A 20,255-nucleotide genomic window follows, 5' to 3' on the forward strand; every position below is an offset into this window, starting at 1 on the left:
ATAATTACCAATATTACACAAGCACACAAATTATTTAGCAATTATTTTAGCAATTCAATGAGAAAACATTCCAATTTTAATGAATATTGACATGTTAAAAAATCCAAAAGAGTTTCATTTCAACAGCACATTTAATTTTTCACTGAAGTTTTAAAAAAATCTACCTGAAAGTCACATTTAAATGATACAAAATAAAACAATCCAGTACAAGAAAATATTCCTAACGTATGTTTTACACGAGAGTAAAACAAAAAATAAAGATTTTGTTAAATTAAAGTTCRTCCAGCAGGGTCCTGGAGRGTGCATGGGAGTTCGCCCAACCAGTCTACATGTGTTTTGTAAACTTGGAGAAGGCGTTCGACCGTGTCCCTCAGGGACTCCTGTTGGGGGTACTCTGGGAGTATGGCGTACCAGGCCCATTGTTATGGGCTGTTAGGTCCCTGTATGACCGGTGCCGGAGCTTGGTCCACATTGCTGGTAGTAAGTCGGACTCATTTCTGGCTTTATCAGATCCTGATCTCCTGCTCTCACTGGAGCGGTTCACAGCCGAGTGTGAAGAGGCCGGGATGAGGATCAGTGCCTCCAAATCCAAGACCATGGTCTTGAGTTGAATAGGGTGCCGTCTCTGGGTCGGGGAGGAGGTCCTGCCCCAAGTGGAGGAGTTTAAGTATCTCGGGGTCTTGTTCACGAATGAGGGAAGAATGGAGAAGAAGATTGATAGGCAGATGGTGCTGSRTCTGCAGTGATGCGGGCGCTGTACCGGTCTGTCGTGGTGAAGCGAGAGCTGAGCCAGAAGGTGAACGTCTCGGTTTTCCGGTCAGTCTACGTTCCTACCCTCATCTATGGTCACGAGCTTTGGGCAGTGACCGAAAGAACAAAATTGCAGATACAAGCAGCTGAAATGAGTTTCCTCTGCAGGGTGTCTGAGCTCTCCCTTAGAGATAGGGTGAGAAGTTCAGTCATCCAGGAGGGACTCACAGTAGAGCCGCTGCTCCTCCACATCGAGAGGAGCCAGTTGAGGTGGTTCATCTGGTTGGGATGCCTCCTGGACTGGTGAGGTGTTCTGGGCACGTCCCACAGGGAGGAGACCCAGAGGAAGACCCAGGACACGCTGGAGGGACTACATTTCTCAGCTGGCCTGGGAACACCTTGGGATTCCCCCAGATGAGCTGGTCCAAGTGACTGGGGAGAGGGAAGTCTGGGTCTCTCTGSTTAGGCTGCTGCCCCCGCGACCCGACCCCGGATAAGAGGAAGAAAATGGATGGAAGGATAAAGTTCTTCCACTTTAAATTCACACCATTTTTCATAGTTTTTATAAAGTGTTGCATCATTTGTTTTCTAAAGGATTATCTGTTTCCACACACTGTAGCTAAAAAGTGCTTAATAAATTCACACTTGTTGAAATGATGTGATTGGCATAAACTTATTTTTCTTATAGTTCAAATGATTTTTTTACTGACAAAATGTGATAAATAGTCAAAATTCAACAAACTACATTTTGTTGTGAAGTTTATTGAATAGAGAATTTAAAAATAATATTCAGTACTAAAACTTGGCCAGCTTGGTCACATATCAAGAAGTTCCACAAACTTGCATTTTTAATAGTTACCTTTTTTTGTCCATTTCTGCTATTTTTTCACATTATGGAAATCAGAGTTTTAATTACCTTCCATTTTGTATTAGACAATTTTAAGAAYTGCTTTCTATATCAACTACAGAGCATGTCTACTGCTCTGTCATCTGGTCACTGCTTTATTATTTATGTCCTTTTGTTTTATGTTGCAGGTGCACAAGCAGCCAAAAAGTCTGGGATCCCAGCTCCAAGAGAAATCCCTTCAGCCATGACAAGAGATCGAATTTCTCTGAGGGATCAACTGAGGAGCTCATCTACAAAAAGAATGGTTTCCAGTGCCAGCACCTCGAGCCTCTCCATGCTAGCGAAGCAGACTCGTWGTTCAACCAAGTCCCGTTCAGACACCGAGAGCCAAGAAAGAGGCCATTTGGAGAGCCAGGTGAAACAGCTGATGGCTGAGGCCAAAGCTAAAGACTCAGAGATCAGCAACCTAAAGATGGAGCTGCAGCGCTGCAAGAATAAACCCTCCCCTGCTTCTTTACCCTCACCCATCTCCTTTTCACACCAAGAGCATGCAGCTGGCTGTGAGCAGGAACAGGTGRCTGAAGCCCTGGTGCTGGTCAGAGAGCTTAGAGAGAAGAATGGGAGGTTTCAGAAAGAGCTAGCCACCCTCAGGGATGAGAACCAGGCCCTGAAGGGAAAGCTGCTCTGCTTGGAGGCTTCTCCTCTTTCTGATAAAAACAAAAGCTCTTCTTCCAGTACTCTTGTGAATGGTGTGTCCTCAGACTGCTCAGCTTCCCAACAGGATGGTCTTCATCCCGCTGCCAGCCCACTCAAACCCTCGGCTTCCTTCAGCTCTGACACGATGAAGGAGTCCCCTTCACCAGACTCCTCAGAGTTCGAGAAGATCTCGTCACGCTCAGAATCAGGATGCAGCAGTGTCGGTGGGGAAACCGTTGCAGCCGATGCGGTGAACGTAGGAGGTCCGGATGTCTCTGTGCAAAGACTAACTGAACAGATTCACAAGATGGAGGAGAACCATCACAGCACGGCAGAGGAGCTGCAGGCGACGCTGCAGGAGCTGGCCGACCAGCAGCAGGTGGTGCAGGAGCTAACGGCCGAGAATGAGCGTCTAGCCGAGGAGAAGCGCCTCCTTCAGGCCTCACTTCAGCAGCAGCGGGAACGTCTGGAAGTGTTGGGTCAAAAGAATGAAACGCTTGCTGTCAGGCTTCAGGAGCAAGCTCAGGCTCAGGCCCAGAGGGAGCAAGAACTGGGCCGCCAAGGGCCTCGTCTGGCCGAGCTGGAGCAGAAGTACAGCGAGCTGGTGGAGAGCTCTCGGTTCGAACGGGAAAAGCTGGTGGACATCCAGCAGCAGCTGACAGGCAGCCTGCGGGCTCTGGAGGAGGAGCACCAGGACACCCAGGGTCAGGTGCGCTGCCTCAATGAGGAAATGGACAAACTGCAAACCCAGCTGGACCAGGAGGTGGAAAGCAGAGGTGAGGCATCACACGACGCCGAGGAGCACCGGGCAGCGGCGGACTGTCTCAGGCTGGAAAACAGTCGGCTTAAGGCACAGGTGGAGATTGAGAGGCAAAAAGTGAGYGAGCTGAAGGCCATGCAAAGTGCCAGCGACAACACAGAGCTGCAGGATTTACTGAAGATGGCTCATGCTGAGAAGGACAAACTGGAGGTGAAGCTGACAGAGCTGAGACAGGAGCTTCTTCAGGCTCAGACCGACACTGAGAATGTGCGAGCCACAATGTCCAAGGTACTGGGGAAACAAGTTTACAYATTTTGTAAAGTTTAAAATGTACCACCTGTGGTATATTTCTAGTTTGTGGTTACTTCCTGCCTCCTTAAAGCCTGACCCACACTACCAGGGGCTTTTAATTTGCACAATAGGCTGTTCAAACAATTTGATTGGTTGTCTTCTTTTGATTGACACCTCTTTGGACCAACTGGGTTCATCTAGACTCTCCAGAGCACAAAATGTGTGACAAGACCCTCATGTCCCACCCTTACGTGGTACATGTGATTGACTAGAATCAGCCGATCGGCTCTGAGCTTCATTCTGACACCACAGCTGTGTAGTCAATAAAGTTACCTTTTTTATATACAGATTTGGAAGTATTTTGACTTCAATAACTAAATACAAGTTACAGTTACAAAAAATTCAGATTGAAAGCTTTGCAAACAGACTAGGCTTGTGAATTTACTCCAAATGGTTCAAGAGCAGTACTTCATTTAATCTGGGTTAGGGTTAGGCCCGCAGGTTAACCGTTTAAATTTTCTGCATTCGTCATGAACATCACAGTGGCAACACTTCAGTTCCTGCCTTCTCTGAGGAGTATGAACAACCTGTCCTCCACATTTCCTGTACATGTTGAGCTTTTTAATCTATTCAGTGCAGCTCAAGACACATTTGACTACATAAACATAATGTTCACCCAATTAGGAGAAGCTTTTAATCGCTTTGGTTTTCCCCTACATAACCATAAACAGCAGTGTGGCTCATGTTGCTTGGTGGTGTTCCAGTGCGAGGTGTGTCTCCATCAGCTTAGGAAGTCATCATCGTTGGACAACAACTTATGTGCCAACAGCAGGGGCACGGTGTTGACGCTTAATGTTTCACAAGTGCATGAACCTCTGAGTCATACTTCTGTCCTCCGCCAAATGGATGTGAGAGTGAGGTGACTTTAGAACGTCTCTGACAAATGTCCTAATCTGTTCCAGTCACATGGCGTCAGCTGGAGAGCATCCTGAGAAACCACATCATTGCTGTAGTGTTTAATCCTCAGAGCTCTGCTCTAAAGTGTCATTTCTTACATCATCTATAATTGTACACTGACTTTTTATTCAGCGTCTGGAGCGAATAAAAAATACATGTTCTCTTTTTATTTTAATTTATAACTCTTTGCCCTAACATAGATTAAAGAAAGTTCTCTTGTAAATTTCTGTTTACCAGTGTGCTAAAATCCACAGTTTCTGTTTTTCCTCATACTCAAATTTATGTTCGTGTTTCAGGTGATTTAACAAGTTTGTAGGGTTATTTTTCCCAACCCAAATGCAGAGGGAGAACATGTTAAAATCACTACAATTCACAATACCTCAACACATTTACTCACGTTGACATTATCTAACTCAACACTCACATGCTAGTTATTTTATAGGCTGGATATCTATCAGAAACATGGCTAAACAAYGATTAGATCCCACAGTTCACAAACATTTTGCCTTTGAGTAAATTTTGTTAATGTTTCCTGATGTAGTATACCCACAGCCAACAGTTACTGCCAAATAAAACATTGTTTCTAAGTTGTTTTGATGTATTTTTATACAGTTGCAGATCAAATGCCAGCAAATTCAGGAGCAGGCTGAGAAGAGGGAGCAGGAGCTAATTAACCAAGTGAGTTCCCTGGATGAAGCTAGGATGCAAGCAGAGAACCAGGTGAAGGAAATGAAGGAGACCATCTTTGAGCTGGAGGACCAGGTGGAGCAGCAGAGGGCTGTAAACTGTCACACCAACCAAGCTGTCCTGGACATGGAGAGTGAGTATTCAGTGCTGTAGTGTCGGGTCGGGTGCTGCTTTAACTACACGTAACAAACCCTATAAAGCGGGTGATAAAACGTTAAAGACTTGAGACTGATCTGATTCAGAGTTTGGGAGTGAGTTCTGACATGCCTGAATGTTGTCTGCAGATGTTGTGAAAAAGCTGGAGGAGCAGAAAGCTGAAGCAGAGCGACAGCTGAAAGCTCAGAATAGACAGATGAAGGTAAGAAGGTGAAAGTATGTACATGTGTCTTTATTTCATCCTGACTGCAAAGTAACAGAAAACTAATTATTACAAAATAATGCATCAGTTGTTAATGAGTTCTCAAATGATATATTAATATTCAAAGTACACTTGTTGCTATAAAACATGGAGCATGTTTCTTGAWGTTTAAGCTTCAGATTAAATAAACAAATTCAGTTTTAGTTTTTCTGTTCCCAGGGTTTAGGCTTCTGTCTTGCTCACATATCAAGTCTACTGCAAAATAACAATTTCAATTTATTTTGTTTTCATTAGACTCATGTCATTATTTAAAGGGGGTTTTATACAAAATCCACATTTTTAGCTTTAAATACCTTTTGTTTTTCTAAGACGTTTTCTGAACTTTTACATCGAATGATCTGCGACGGAACCATAAAGGGTTTGAACTTACCGACTACAATTTCCTCGTCGTTATTCTCCTCGTGTTCTGGTTCAGACTCTGGTTCTGGGTCAGACTCTGACTTAACATGTAAGGCTGGATGGACAAGTCTTCTGTTGCTCACTCTTTCAATTTAATTGTAATCAAAACGTTTCTGCATCGCTAGAAAATGTGACCCCGTCTCTGTCAAACCGGAGTGGAACGGTCTGGAAGCAGGAGGGGGCGGGGCTTAGAGTGGAAACAGGTGCTGCGGTCACATCAAACACTGTTACTTTTTTTGAAGAAATGAATATTGTGAACTTCAGACCAAAGATAAAAATGACCTTCCAGACTTTAGTCGGGACCAAACTCCAGAGCCACAGAGGGGACAGGGTTAAAGCTGTGTTCTTGACAAGTCTGTTCACTTCTGTGATGGCAGCATAAATACAAGAAGTGCAGCAGGAAACCTTTGAGTCTTCAAGCTTGCATCTTTTTGGATAAAACCACATTCTGAACAAATATGGAACTATGGCCGCTCAGGTAGAGGGTGTACGTACTTGACTGACCTGCTTCTACAAAAGAATCTTAACAATTTAAATTAAATTAAAAATATGTTTTTGTATGGGTTGCAGGATTAAAATGCAACAATAAACATGTTTAAATGAGCAGGTTTCAAACGTGAAACAAACTGTAGATTCTGCTATCAACGTCCCAACTCTTCCTGTCTGCAGGAGGTTTTCAGTGAGCTGCAGTCAGACTTGTAGAAAAAAATACTTTTTAGTCATTCATAAATGACTTAAAATGAAATCTCATGGATTTTATGATCCTGTTTTAATAAACCAAGCAAGAACAAACATGATGGTCTACATAACAAGTTGTTAAACTCTGAGATTTATTTGTTTTCCAGTGTCTCAAAGTAACTGATATTAATGATCACCCAACCATTGTAAAATACAATTCATTCAATGTATCAAAAGGCTCATTTTCCATTAAGTTTCAGTAGAAAAACAAGATTATGTTGGGCATAAGTTTATTATATACTGTACATCTGATCATTGTTTACAGAAAAACTTTGAAATAAGGAAATTTAAGTTATTTATCCCCCTTTTTAAAGTTAGTGCTGCACATATAAATGTTTCTCCAGTTTCTTCAATAAAAAATATGATTTTCTTTATCTGTCTCTTTCAAATTTTCACTGTGGTAACCAGAAACAGGCCACACACACTCACTTCCTGTGTTGTTTTCTTATTCCAGTCTATAAATAAACCTGTATGTGTAGATCTGTCCTGTTCTGATCTGTGTGTTTACATTGTCAGGAAGAAAAAGAGGACTGGCGTCGTTTTCAGGCAGACCTCCAGACGGCCGTGGTGGTGGCCAACGACATCAAAGTGGAGGCTCAGCAGGAGGTGCACGCGCTCAGGAGGCAGCTGCAGGAGGAGCAGGGTCGTAACGCAAAGCTTTCAGGAGACCTGGAGGCTCTGCAGGGAGTCAGGTACAATTTCTTTTCACTTCCCCCGCCCCTTTTTTCCCCTGCTCTGAACATATGAGAGTCCAGACTACCTGCCAGAGTCTTGCCACAGCCCCTCACTGCACCATGTTTTATAAATGTGACCCAGTTTATCATGAAGTCATAGAAACTCTTGCTTASGCCCCAAATTTAGTGTCTGGTGTTAACAGAGGACAACTTTTAGTGCAGATATTGAGTCAGTAACAGCTTTGAGCTATCACAGGATTAAATTCTTTGACTTGTAGTTCTCAGTTTCCAGGGATTTGGCAGACTCTGTTGGTCTCCTGCAGTATTTTCCTCTGTGTATTCTTCTCCTTTGAGCTGCTGCCCTCTCTGTTTCCTCCTGTGACACGTAGCAGTGGTCTGTAGCAAGCCTCACATTCAACATGCAGTTTATTAAAATAAACTCATCTGACACAGTCCTTTTTAAGAAAACAGGCTTGAACTTGGCCAAACTACTTGAGTCACAGATTTTGGTTTGATCCRAATGCATTAAAATCTGTTTTTCAGTGTAATTCAAGAATGTTTGTTGTGATCAAATGTAAAAATATATATATACATTTACGTATATGGACAAAGGTGGTTGTCCACACCTGTTAATTGTTGATTTTAAGAGTTTCAGTGAGGGTTTGGGCTAAAGCAGTTTTAATTCTTCAGCATACCAAGATCAGTTGGACAAAATATGGATCCAAATTTATGACAACACATTCAGGAAGGCCCTTTTCTGTTCCAGCATGGCTGTGTCCCAGTGCACAAAGGACTGTGAAGTAGGCCTGTGACGAAAAAAGGTTTTCTGGAGGATAAATTGTCTCAAAAAATTATTAAATAAATGGTATTATTTGGTGATCAATTTAAACTAATATAATGACATCCCCACCCACTGCACTTATGAAGCTTAGGGGTGTTTAAAGTTACGAACTGACCTGGACTGGAGATTGTGAAAACAACACAACGGCTTCTGAAGCTGTTTCTCACCTTCTCAATCTGAGCAGACACAATTTATTCTGTACGTGACTTCCTCTGGCTTCATAAAATAACTGTGATCACCTGCACGCTGCTAACAAACATTACAAACTTCGTAAAGTTACAGACAGATCGGGAGCAGAGTTTGTGAAAACAACAAACAACAGCAGCTTCTGAAGCTGTAACATCGCTACCCTCCTCTATCCAAACTGACACAGTTAATTCTTTGTTTCTTCCTCTGGGCTTCATAAAATAATTGCTCTTATGAAGTTTACGAAACTTATGAAATTTACGTACTGTAAAAAAAACAACTCTCGGCAAACCCAAGGTTCGGCTTGGTGCAGAGCCTCCTGAGGCGGCGCCAGCTGAAAGAAGGTGTCTGAAAACTGACGACGCTCCTCTGGCTAAATACCTGCTGGGTTCTAATGCTGCAGAGGTTAGAGACCATGAGTCTGATGACCATGATGCTGGACTTCACTCCTCCCAACGCTGAGGAGTAGAAAAGAGGGAGACACAAAGAAAACGAACAAGCAGGCAAATGAAAAGTATCAACTTAATTTTAATTTTCTGTGCGATTTAATTGATTTATTGTTTATCGCGACAGTCAGCACAATCCAGATCTTCTTGTCCAACATCAGTACCTGACCTCATGAATGTTGTACAGAAGGAAAGGGCACAGAAACACACAAAAACATCGAGGAAAGCCTTCCAAGAAGAGTGGAGGCTGTTAAAGTTACAACTTTATCCATCAATGTTTCTATGACGTTCAGGTGGGGCCAAGTACTTTGGTCCACAGTATGTTAAACTGGTGGTCTTAGACCACGTCTAAACTACCAGACTTTCCCACGAGATAAGCTGTGTTCGCTCCCCACCTCCATCAGCCCCCTGTGATGTCTCTGTAGATGTCCGTCTGACAAGCGTCCCTGTGTAAAGTCCAGGTGAGTTCCCAGACAGCCTGCCTCTCCCTGCCCTGTGTGCTGCTGCTSTCTGACCTCCTTCTTCATGTTTGGCTTCTTGTTGCTGCTTCAGCCTGTCTGACTCCATCTGTTGTTTCCATACGCTGGCTGACTGCACCCTTAGGACTTTAATAAACTTTTTGGTTTGCTTTTCCTGGCTCTAAAATCCTGTAGCCCATTTAGATGTATCTGGTGCCACCTGCTGGTTAATCGGGTAAATAACCTTCCTACTTTTATTTAAAAAGCAGGATGAGATGGCTGCACTGGCATGACCGGATTGAACTCATGCTTTGTGGTATTTGAAACAAATACATTCCCAAAGCGTCTTCATCACAGGGTGATTTAGCCGTATGAGTTAATCTGAGGTGTGCATGGAAGCAGAGTCAAAGAAAAGAAAATGACTGGACTAGATTTAATATGACGGTGTTAAGTAAAAATGCAAGTTTGTTTTGTTTTGAAGACATTTCATGTAACAGCTGTGTACTGAAGTTGTAACATCTTCTGTTTTCTTCACAGAATAAGCACTGGAGCCACTTTTGATACCAAGACAGCAGTCGAAGGCCACTAGTGAAGAGTCAACTCTGCATCACGTGAAGACGGTGTTATTGATGCACTTATGTTTTGTAAAAAAAAAACTGAACTTGTTTTATTGTAAGTCACTGTACAAGATGGATGCAGTACACAAAGGAATTTTTATGACTATTCCTCTGTATTTCTTAGTAATATGAAGTATTTTTAATAAGAAGACCCAACTTTAGGTTCTCAGTGAATGTATTCTGTGTGTATGTACTGTAATTCTCTTGTGATGTGGACGTGTCACAGTATTTACAGACGATGACGTGTGAAAACTTTTTGTGCCTTTCAGAAAATTGAGATGATTAAGAAAACAATGGGTTGCAAAGTTATCCACCTSTTGGTATCCTCTTTGTTTTGTTGCCTTGATGGAAAACTTGGATGGAAAGAAATCCCCACATCATGAAGCTGCCACCACCATGCTTCCCTGTTGGAATGTTCTCAGCATGATGAAAGGTGTTAGGTTTAGGATTTTCCCCCATTTTGCATGTTTACAAAATCTGAGAAAACTCAACTTCAAATTAGGGATTTCTAAGGGTCAATAGAATAGAATAGAATAGAATTTGTCATTGAACAAGACTGAACCTGGAAAAAAACCTGAAAAAACAAAACAAAACCAAAAACAAAACAATAAATCTAAAGAAGCCAGCAGACTGCACCGAATTATTATTAGTCTGGAGCATTTAGCTTATGATGAAACTTAAAATCAGTTTAAATAGCAGAATGGGCAGGGGAGGGATACCAGGAGGAGTGAATACTTTTGTAACCCACTTTAGGACCAAATTTAGTTAAAGCTGTAAGAAATATGACAAGAACTGCATGCTGAGGATTCTCAACGTTTGGCCTAAAAATAATAATAAAATAAAAAAGCATCAGAAAATCCACTCATTAATGGAAGATCGACACACAAAGACCAATTTGTATTCATAATAATGTAGTTGGTACACATTTGTGTGCTGATATAATCATCTGACTTTTTCTGATTTCATCTTGTTGACTCTGTTTACAWCAGTCTACAGAAAGTGTTATTTTTATTTTTGTCCATGAGATGGCGATGTTGAACACATTTTTTTCTAAACCTCTTTAAAACGGTCAGCATACAGGTATTAACTTCTGTTTCATGTTGTTGTCTACTTTTAAACAAAGAAATTATATTTATTTTGCATTTTTAACATTATATTGCCAATTTTAGACTTAAGAAAATTTAAAAAGCAAACCTCAGGGCTACGTTTTTTTTTTTTTTTTTTGTGAACACAAGCCAAAATATTGATAATTTATTTGAAATTTTCGACCAAGAAAACTGTGTTTACTTTTTTTTTCCCTGAACACAACGCTGTCAACTAATGATTTTCTTCTAGGTAATTCAACTTTTACCTGCATGAACAGAAAGAACCACACAGACCTTGAATCTAAGCATTCTAACACGAGAGCTCGGATGAGATTCTGATGTTTCTCCATCAACCTTCTTTGTATTTTATCTGTATTTAATTCATATTTTGAACCAAATCTGAAAAAGTGTGCACTCGAATGGAGAGGCTGTTGTAAAATATCAGCTTATACTTACCTTTCACATTTTAAAAGCCATATTATTCTGCCAGAAAATCAGATACTGGTGCTCAAGTTAACACGAGGACACATGAAATGTTTGTGATGAATCTTTTCATGAACAGTGCAGAGTTTGTTTTAATTTATTCTCTGTTGTATGTGGATTAAATCCAAAGTGTCTAATTGTTGTTTATTAGGTAAAAAGAATAAAGAAACAACTCAGCACTGTAGTATTTGTGTGAATCTGTCAAACACTCACCAGAAGCAGTTAACATGTAAACATGACTTTGTTCTCATTTTTGTTTCCAAATGAGTTTTTATCTTTAACTTCTTATCATTTATCATCAGATTTTAATTAAAACATGCATCACATGTTGTTATCAATAGGTTGATCAATCGCCTCATTCGATTCTAACCATTCTTAAAGATAAAATAAGATGTAAAATCAGGGATTTGGAMAGTCCAATCACCATGTCACATGCTGCCTGACTGATCCCCCGCCACACACCATCATTGTCGTGATTTTTTTTTTATGTGTGTGTATCCAGCAACCCTGTTTGTGTCTGCCAGGTCTCAAGGTGATGAGGGGAGAGTGCCAGACTCCGACAACAACAATCACTGGTGTGGAATCTCCATGATCCCCACCTCAGCCGCCGACGCCAGCGGAGATGCCAGCTCCGAGCCAGGAGCTACCGTCAAATCCCTCATCAAGTCCTTTGATACTGTTGAGCAGAGTGAGCAGCGTACACACACACACACACACACACACATATTATAAATACATATTTACCATTTTCTCTGCAACAAAGACCTCTTCCCGTGTACTGAATGTCTCACCTGAGCTGACCCGAGTCGGGTTTTCCCGAGGGGCAGGGGTGTTTGGTGTAATGAGGTGTTTTTAAGCTTTAGTCCATCAATGTTGATGGTCTCTCTTGTAACATAAGCTCAACATTCTTTATGAAGTGTGTTGAAAGTGTAGATACATTTCAACAATGCATTTTAAATGATCATCTATTGCCTTAAATTTAAATTGTTCAGTTACATTATTGTCACAACTAGAGATTTTTCTGTTCCAATTCTGATAAAGCTGGTATTTTGCATAAAATGTAAATTAAAAACGTTATTCAGGTTTTTTTATGTCATTAAATCACATTTATTTACAATAAAACATTAAACATTGACACTAACAAAATGTACCGCTGTTCAGAAAAAATAAGGTCATTTTAAATTTGATGGCAGCAACATGTTCACTACCTTAAAGCTTCTCTTTTAACTAATCTGTAAACATCGGAGAACTGAGGAGATCAGCTGGAGTGTTTGTCTGGTGGAGGATCGGATGTTCAACAGTCCTGGATTTTTTTTTTACTGAGTTGTAAAATATTAAAGTAAAAGTACTTTGTTACTTTACTTAAGTAGAAATTTTGGCTGTCTTCACTTTACTTGAGTAATTATTTTCCAGCCAACGTTTTTACTTCAACTCCTTACATTTTAAAAATGTAAGAAGTTGTTACTACTGTTTCATTTTGACTTGTTTTCATTTCGACTTATTGTTAAAAAAATCTACTGTGTATTCTACATTAATGTATAGTTATTAATGTTATAAAGCCCTTTAAAAACGTTTTTTGGGGAGGTTACCTCTCAAAAAATGTCATTTTGTAAATTCTAATTGCTCACTTTTACTCAATGCTTTTACTTTTATTCATACTTAAGTACATTTATGTCAGAAATTTACTTTTGAATACAGTAAATGTCAGACATTAAGAGTTTTCTCAAGTAATATTCTTACAGAAGACTTTAACTTTTGCCAAAGTAATTTTATGGCAAGATACTTGTACTTTTACTCAAGTATCACTTTGAGATACTTTATACAAGACTGCTGTTTTACAAGCATACAAGAGGCATTAATGAACCCCTATACAGTCAGCGAGGCAGACTTTTAAACTGTGCACTCAAAACAAGCATTCTGGGTTTTTTCTTAAACTAATCCCAAGTTTTAGAGTTGGTTGTAGATCAAGTACACAAAAGGTTAAGCACAAACAAGTATGATGACTTGTTGAATTCTGATGCTGCCACGCCTTTTTGATACTCAGTTTTAAGTTTAATGCATTCCCCTCTTCATTCGTTTTTATTGGTGGTGCATATAAATTTCCTTTTATTCCAGCTGTTTTCTATTTAAACCTCTGATCAGACCCACCTTGCATGAAACTCTTCAGGGGTCTGTGTTTGGATGTCACAGAGTGCTTACAAGAACACTTTGCTCATGTAAGATATGATGCAGTAACTTTTTTTGACCTGTTGCTGGATGTTGCAGATGGCCCCGCCCACACACTTCAAATGCATTCCTCACTCAGGAGCCCGCTGAGTGGGATTCCTGTACGCACGGCTCCAGCTGCTGCCGTCTCCCCCATCCAGGTATTCACCCACTCAGTTTGCTCCTCGAGCTGTGAGCGAGAGGAAAGTGTTTCATGTCCTGATGAGGTGCATTTCTTTTGGTTTCTTTCAGAGGCACACAGGCATAAAGCCACTATCAAAGACGCTGGAAAAAAGAATCAACCACGGAGAGTTCTCTCTTCCTCGTGGTACGTGGTCCTTGCTGCTTCAACCCCGCGGAGGTGACCTGGTTTCTGAAGACTTTAGATCAGCGGTGTCCAGTCCTGCCCCTCGAGGATCACTATCCTACATGTTTCAGATGTTTCTCTGCAGGTCATAATATTCTGCAGAAGCCTGTTAATCCCTCATTTATTCAAATCACTATATTGGCTCCCAGGATTGGGCATCACTGCTTTAGGCTAGTGGTTTCAAAAGTTGGGGTTGGGATCCCTCTGTGGGTCATGAAACATCAAATGAGGGTCCTCAGATGATTTCCAGACATGTTAAATGCAAATAAAGTGTTAATGGAATATTTTCACCATATCTATTGCAAAAGAAACCATAATGTCCAACAATAACTAGATACCACATAGTGGTAGCATATATGACCCCAGCACATATGCAAAGCACAAATGCACCACAACTCAGAAGTCACCAGGACAGATTTATTGTTTTGGGTGAGGGTCCGTAGGGGGTAGGGGGTGCTCATTGGTAGGCTTGATGGATAAGCCCCTTCAATAGAGCTATACAGAAAAGAAAATACCTAAAGCTTCAATGTTGAATAGTTTTTGAGTTAGAAGCATTTTTGTATGTCCAGACACCCCCCTTTTCAGATGRAGCCCCCTCCTCGAATATGGGGTCTGTTGTAAAACTGTTGGCTGGCCCAGTGTAGGCCGGACACATCTACATTCCTACTAAATTTCAGGCAGATTGGTGCCATTTCTGAGCTACGATTGACCAAAAAGTCACTGAAAAAATAAAAAGAATAATTTAACTGTACAAAACAAAAACACCCCCCTCCACCCGTCGTGTGTGGGCGTCATAATAAATTAACAAAAGTAGCAACATAGCTATTAGGTTTGCTTATGTTGGTATGCTTATTTTTAGCAAAGCTTGCAGATGTAAACTAGTAATATCTGGGGTCACACGTTTCTGCAACTGTTATTTTGYGGTCTGGAAGCTAAAATGTTGGAAAGACCAGCGCTTTAGACAATATGTAGCTTCCTGCCTCTCACCTCCCCATCCGTCCTTCCTGAGTCTGGTCCTGCAGACGTCTCTTCCTGTTCAAAGGGACGTTGACTTCCACTGTCTAACCCCCACCTTCCCTGCTCAGAATGGAGGTTTAAATCAAACAGAAAAGGTGGTGCAGTTTGTTAGTTTTTTAAAAATTTTGATAACTGTCTGTCATGTTGAAACAGTAAAAAATGAATCTGTCCAATTGGGATTAAAATTCATTTAATTAAACAGAAACATGTTTTGGTAAATAGTAAATAGGTTGGACTTATATAGCACCTTATCAAGTCMTGGACTCCAAAGGGCTTTACACTTCAACTATCCACACACTGATGGTGGTAAGCTACATTGTAGCCACAGCTGTCCTGGGGCACACTGATAGAGGCGGGGCTGTCGTGCCCCAGCGCCACCAGACCCTCTAAGTGTCTTGCCCAAGGACACGGTTGAGAAGGCTGGAACGGGGATTTAACGGGCAACCCTGTGTAAGTCCCAGTTTGACCTCAGTCTGAGAGGATTGAGGTCTGCAGGTTGAACATGCCAACAGATCAGCAGACTTCAGCTCAGTGAAGGGACAGTGCTAACCACTGGGCTGCCTGTTTTTTTGTGATTAAACAATAGTTTGGTCAAAATATTATTGTGAGCCGTATCCGCTGTGAACATAAAATGAATAAAAAATTCCTTTGATCTGCAAACACCCAGCTCTGGCTGGTTTTGTTAAAAGTTAGGATATTTTTTTTTCCTTTAAAAACAAACTGTGTACTTGTGGTACCCAGGTCATAAAATGCTCTCTAACAACTCACAGGGGACAAGTTTGTAAAAGTCCCAGAGGAACAGTTTTAGAACCTCTGTTTCCTGAGTGGAAGAAAACATTTTCAGGATATGCTCTGGGTTTGTTTTTCGTCGCGTTCATCCGTGTCCCCTTCCTTTTCTTGCCTTTCCTTTAAATCCACAGATAAGTTGTCCAGCTTCGGGGAGGACTTGAAGCTTACCGGCCTCATGAGGAAGAGCCCGTCTCTGGAGAGTGTTTTAAAAAGCCCCTCGTCTCTCGGCAGCCGCACTGCGTTGTTCGGCTTCAACCGAGGCAACAGCAGGCTCAGGTGTGCTCACTCTGTATGCATTTAAACCAGTTTACTGATATGTTTCTGTCCTCCTACTGAAATGTGCACGCTCACTAGTTATCCCTTAATTAAAGCAGTGACAGGTGATATGTGTGGTCACAGTAATACGTTACACTGGACAGCCTTCTCCTCATCAGATAGTTTCCATTGAAAGAATAGTTTAGACCTTTTAAAGTGGGGTTTTAAACAGCATCTTACCTGTTCTAGATAGCTCTTTGAATGACCAAACTTTGAAGAAGCAGTTTTTTAGTAAACTGTTTGTATCCTTATTTAGTATTTTTGGGGTTATAATAAAGCTCTGGAATATTTGTTTTAGACAGATCATTTACGCTTTAGGGGTTTGAATGCTTCAGACCTAAAATTAATGAATTTACCAGCAGAGCTGTTAAATTTTACTGTCTTCCCATGACCTCGAACCCCAGGGAAAAAACCCTCAAAAATACTACAGATAAGCACTCAAATTTGTTATGTATATATTTTTATTTTTTCTGTACAGTAGTGCAGCTGGAGATAATGATGTCTGTAAACGTTTTAGAAAAAGACCATGGAGGTGGAAGGATGCCAGAAACGTATTACACGTCAGCCTGCAGATACTGTACGGAGTTGGTTCCACTCCAAAGTAATCATGGCTCAGCTCTGAACTCTACAACAAATAAACTAAACTACAAAGTAGCTTCAGTATCATAATGATAAGGTACAGTAAGATAAGAAAACTCCCAAGTAATGAAAATCCCAGAAACAGGAGGGACTTTTCATCACAGWAATATTTGGGAAACAGAAAAACAAAAAGATTGTTAGATTATTTTAATTAGTATGAAGTTTTAATGTTCTCTACATAGCTGCAAACCTCACATGTCAACAAAAATCTTAGAATAAGCACCTTATCTGTTTGGAACTACATGTTTAAGTCAGAAATACTCCATTTTTACTCTTTAATGGATACTCTTGGCATTTTGAACTGGTAATCTGTAAAAAACTTTAAATAATCAACTCTTTAAATGACCTCAGTTTGGAAATTCTGTTTGAATGATCTGATGAGTAAATGGCTGGTCCGAGGAATTTGTAGTTTCCAGACTTTTAGAGCAATTCAATGCAAACACTATTTCATAGCCTCAACAGAGTCCAAACTTGTGTTTTTTGTTCTTTTTGTGTTTATTTGCATCCAAACTTAACGTGCTTCTTGTGAACGTGTGTGCAGTCAAAAAACAATATGCCACCCTGCTACACTTTTCACATCATTAACATGAACTGCCCACAAACAGGTGTGTGTGGTTACACAATGGAATGGTCTTTACACCACAGAATATCCACCATTAAACCTTATGCAGGAACAAAGCAGAGAAATCCACTCTGTAAGTAACACAGATGTATAGAAAACCAGCTTACCCTACAAACCCCATATCTGGGTGTATAAATCATGAGTCCATTTGTCCAGTAGCATCAGTACCAGCTGCTTACCTCAGTAATTCAGTGATTTATTCACCCCTTGTTCAGATGTATATTTTGTTTATTTTGCATTTTATTTATTATTCTCTCTTATCCACTGCTTGGCCCAAATTTAAAAAAAGACTTCACCTGGATTTAACGAAGGTCYATGATGTGGGGTTGGTGCAGGTGGTCAGGTCCAGGTTCAGCAACAGTTTGTGCTCAAAGAATGAGGTCAGCTGACCTGAATATACTGAATGACCAGGTTATTCCATCAATGGATTGTTTCTTCCCCGATGGCACGGCCATATTCCAAGATGACAACGCCAGGATTCATGGGGCTCTTATTGTGAAAGAGTGCTTCAGGGAGCATGAGACATCATTTTCACACATAGATTGGCTCCACAGAGTCCATTGAGAATCATTGGGATGTGCTGGAGAAGGCTTTGTGCAGCAGGCAGACTCTACCATCAATGGAAGATCTTGGTGAAAAAYTGAAGCAACACTGGATGGAAATAAACCTTGGGGCATTACAGAAGCTTATTAAAACAATGCCACAGTGAATGAGTGATGTAATTAAAGCTAAGGGCGGTCCAAAGAAGTATTAGTGTGTGACCTTTTTTTTTGTGGTGGAGACTTTTTTTTGGCCAGGTAGTGTTTATTCATATTACAGTTAAGTCCAAGTTGATGCAAATGATTTTTTTATTATATTGATAATAATAATCAATTTAAATGCAACTTTGTTCTAAAGCTACACTTCAATCAATTTTGCCAGAGTTTATTTTTGTCAGATGTAGACTTGTTTTAGTTCTGAACCTCAAAATGTGGTCTCTGTGGGCTGGTTGGACCGTCCACCTGTAGACAGCAGAGACTCACCTGAAGGATGGCTGCAGCGTTAGCTTCAGTATCAGTTTTAACAGACACACGTTTTGAATTTAAATGTTAAATGGTACCTTTATTTTGACCTTGACGTCTTTGTATTCTTTTTGGGTCATATTTTTGAACATGTTCGGTTTTCTCTATTCTCTATGATGTTTTCTGTTACAACACAAAGTTTGCAACAGAACTGTTAAAAGGTCTGGATTTATGAGCTGCAATTTCTTCATCTTCATTCTCCTCTGGCTCTGGGTCAGACTCTGGGTCTAAGGCTGGACCAGTCTGGAAGCTGAAGTGGGGCGGGGTGTGAAGTGCCTTGTTTGGATTTAAAGAGACAGCCTCAAAACGAGTTGATCTGAGACACACCTCAGAAAAGAGGTGAAAGGCGGGGCTTATGGAGTTACATTAACGGCATTGCAGTTCCACTTGATATAGACCCCAACTGAAGGATTTAAATGTGGAAAGGTAGGATTTAAAAACATGTCTCCTTTAATGGTGGTTAATCACTGATTTTATTTGCTGAGGTTTCATTTCACTTGTAAGTTCATTTTTTTTGTAAAGAACTATAATTTTAGTTTTTATTTTAGTTGATTTATTAATAGAAGCATCAAACATTCAAGATGGGGAATGTTTTTTCTGACACCATCTACAACAGGTAACATATTAATCTTGATAATGTTTTCATACAACCCCACCTTAAAATGATAAATTCCTGAAACTCCTTCATTTCTGGACACACTTTGTAACTTATGAATGTAACCATATATAGAAAACATGTTTCTTTAGTAGCTAGTAAGAATCAGGTTTCATGAAAGTAGATTTTTGCAAACAGAATGTTTTCTTTGAACAGATTTTTAACTGAAAACATGAATGAAGTTATTTTGTGGACCAAAGTCTGTGTGTGGCGTTTGCACATTTTGTCCTCCAGAAAACCTTCAGCTCTGTCCGTCTCTCTAATCGCACTCTGTGTTCCCCTGGTGACAGTGTGGAAAGAAAAGACCCCTTGGCTGCTCTGGCCCGGGAGTACGGAGGATCTAAGAGGAACGCTCTACTGAAGTGGTGCCAGAAGAAAACAGAAGGCTATCCGGTAGGGATCAGAGGCCAGAGACCTCTCTCAAACACAAAACATGCTGGGTTCTGTTTCACACCCTGCTCCACTCTACATCTGATTTTTAAACCTCCTCACCTCGTGCTTTGTTTTTATTTTGCAGTAACTTGACAGCTTTCAGACCCTCCTTTATACTGCATGGATGCACATTGATCAGTTTGCCCTCAAGTTATTCCTTGATTTTTAGTCATCACTGAGGTGTTGATGGCACATTGAGTTTGTAGACAAACTGTTTAACAAACTGTCATCTCACAGTTTTATGGAGGTATAATGGAAACAGTGGAGCAAAGCGCTCACTCTGGATTTATTTATGTGTATCTTTTTAACCCTCCTGGTTATTTCCACCTCCTTCAGGGCATGTTTTATTGGGTCGTGTTCCCACCGGTGTTTCTTTTGTCCACACATCGATAATTAACTTGCTTATTTGCTTCCCCTAACGTCCAGTTAAAGGAGCCCATTGAGCCCAGCAGGATTAGAGATTATTCTGTGTAATAATCATCATATTTGCATGCCAGCGGGCTCACGCTGAAACTTCTGCATGTGTGCGGTTGGCCAAAGCCTGCAGACTCTTTTTTTTTTTTTAGGAAAGTTGAGTCATTTCAAACCTTGGGGGGTTTCTGATAAAAGATGTTTGGGGTCAAAAGTACAGTTTGTAAGCCTGTTGAGGGAAGTGTTTGCAGTCAAAAAACAATATGACTGAGTCCTAAATATAGAGCCAACCTGGCCAATGATAAATGGAGTTACTGAACAAGCTGTCAGATCAATAGTTCTTATTTCTCAAACACAATGCAGCTTGAAGAACTTTGAGTCGGCCTCTCCTCAGATTGGGGGGGGGCTT

At 40.7% G+C, this 20,255-nt stretch overlaps 1 protein-coding gene across 2 annotated transcripts in view; it reads left to right on the forward strand.

Annotated features, from left to right (window-relative positions):
* Window positions 1–19,787, forward strand: part of specc1 (sperm antigen with calponin homology and coiled-coil domains 1) — a 59,868-nt gene extending 40,081 nt beyond the window's left edge. The window contains exons 4-13 of one of the 2 annotated variants that reach the window (XM_014019615.1): window positions 1,786–3,341; window positions 4,914–5,121; window positions 5,273–5,346; window positions 7,060–7,235; window positions 11,858–12,021; window positions 13,599–13,699; window positions 13,791–13,866; window positions 15,843–15,987; window positions 19,294–19,396; window positions 19,521–19,787. In XM_014019615.1, the coding sequence (XP_013875069.1) occupies window positions 1,786–3,341; window positions 4,914–5,121; window positions 5,273–5,346; window positions 7,060–7,235; window positions 11,858–12,021; window positions 13,599–13,699; window positions 13,791–13,866; window positions 15,843–15,987; window positions 19,294–19,396; window positions 19,521–19,523 (2,606 nt within the window). In that variant the 3' untranslated portion in view covers window positions 19,524–19,787. Of the gene's footprint in view, window positions 1–1,785; window positions 3,342–4,913; window positions 5,122–5,272; window positions 5,347–7,059; window positions 7,236–9,685; window positions 10,984–11,857; window positions 12,022–13,598; window positions 13,700–13,790; window positions 13,867–15,842; window positions 15,988–19,293; window positions 19,397–19,520 lie in introns of those variants that run through there. The other variant, XM_014019616.1, reaches the window with a different exon arrangement.
* Window positions 19,788–20,255: the final 468 nt, after the last annotated feature.

The sequence above is a fragment of the Austrofundulus limnaeus genome, unplaced genomic scaffold (genome assembly GCF_001266775.1).
Source record: "Austrofundulus limnaeus strain Quisiro unplaced genomic scaffold, Austrofundulus_limnaeus-1.0 Scaffold225, whole genome shotgun sequence".
Lineage (NCBI taxonomy): Eukaryota > Metazoa > Chordata > Actinopteri > Cyprinodontiformes > Rivulidae > Austrofundulus > Austrofundulus limnaeus.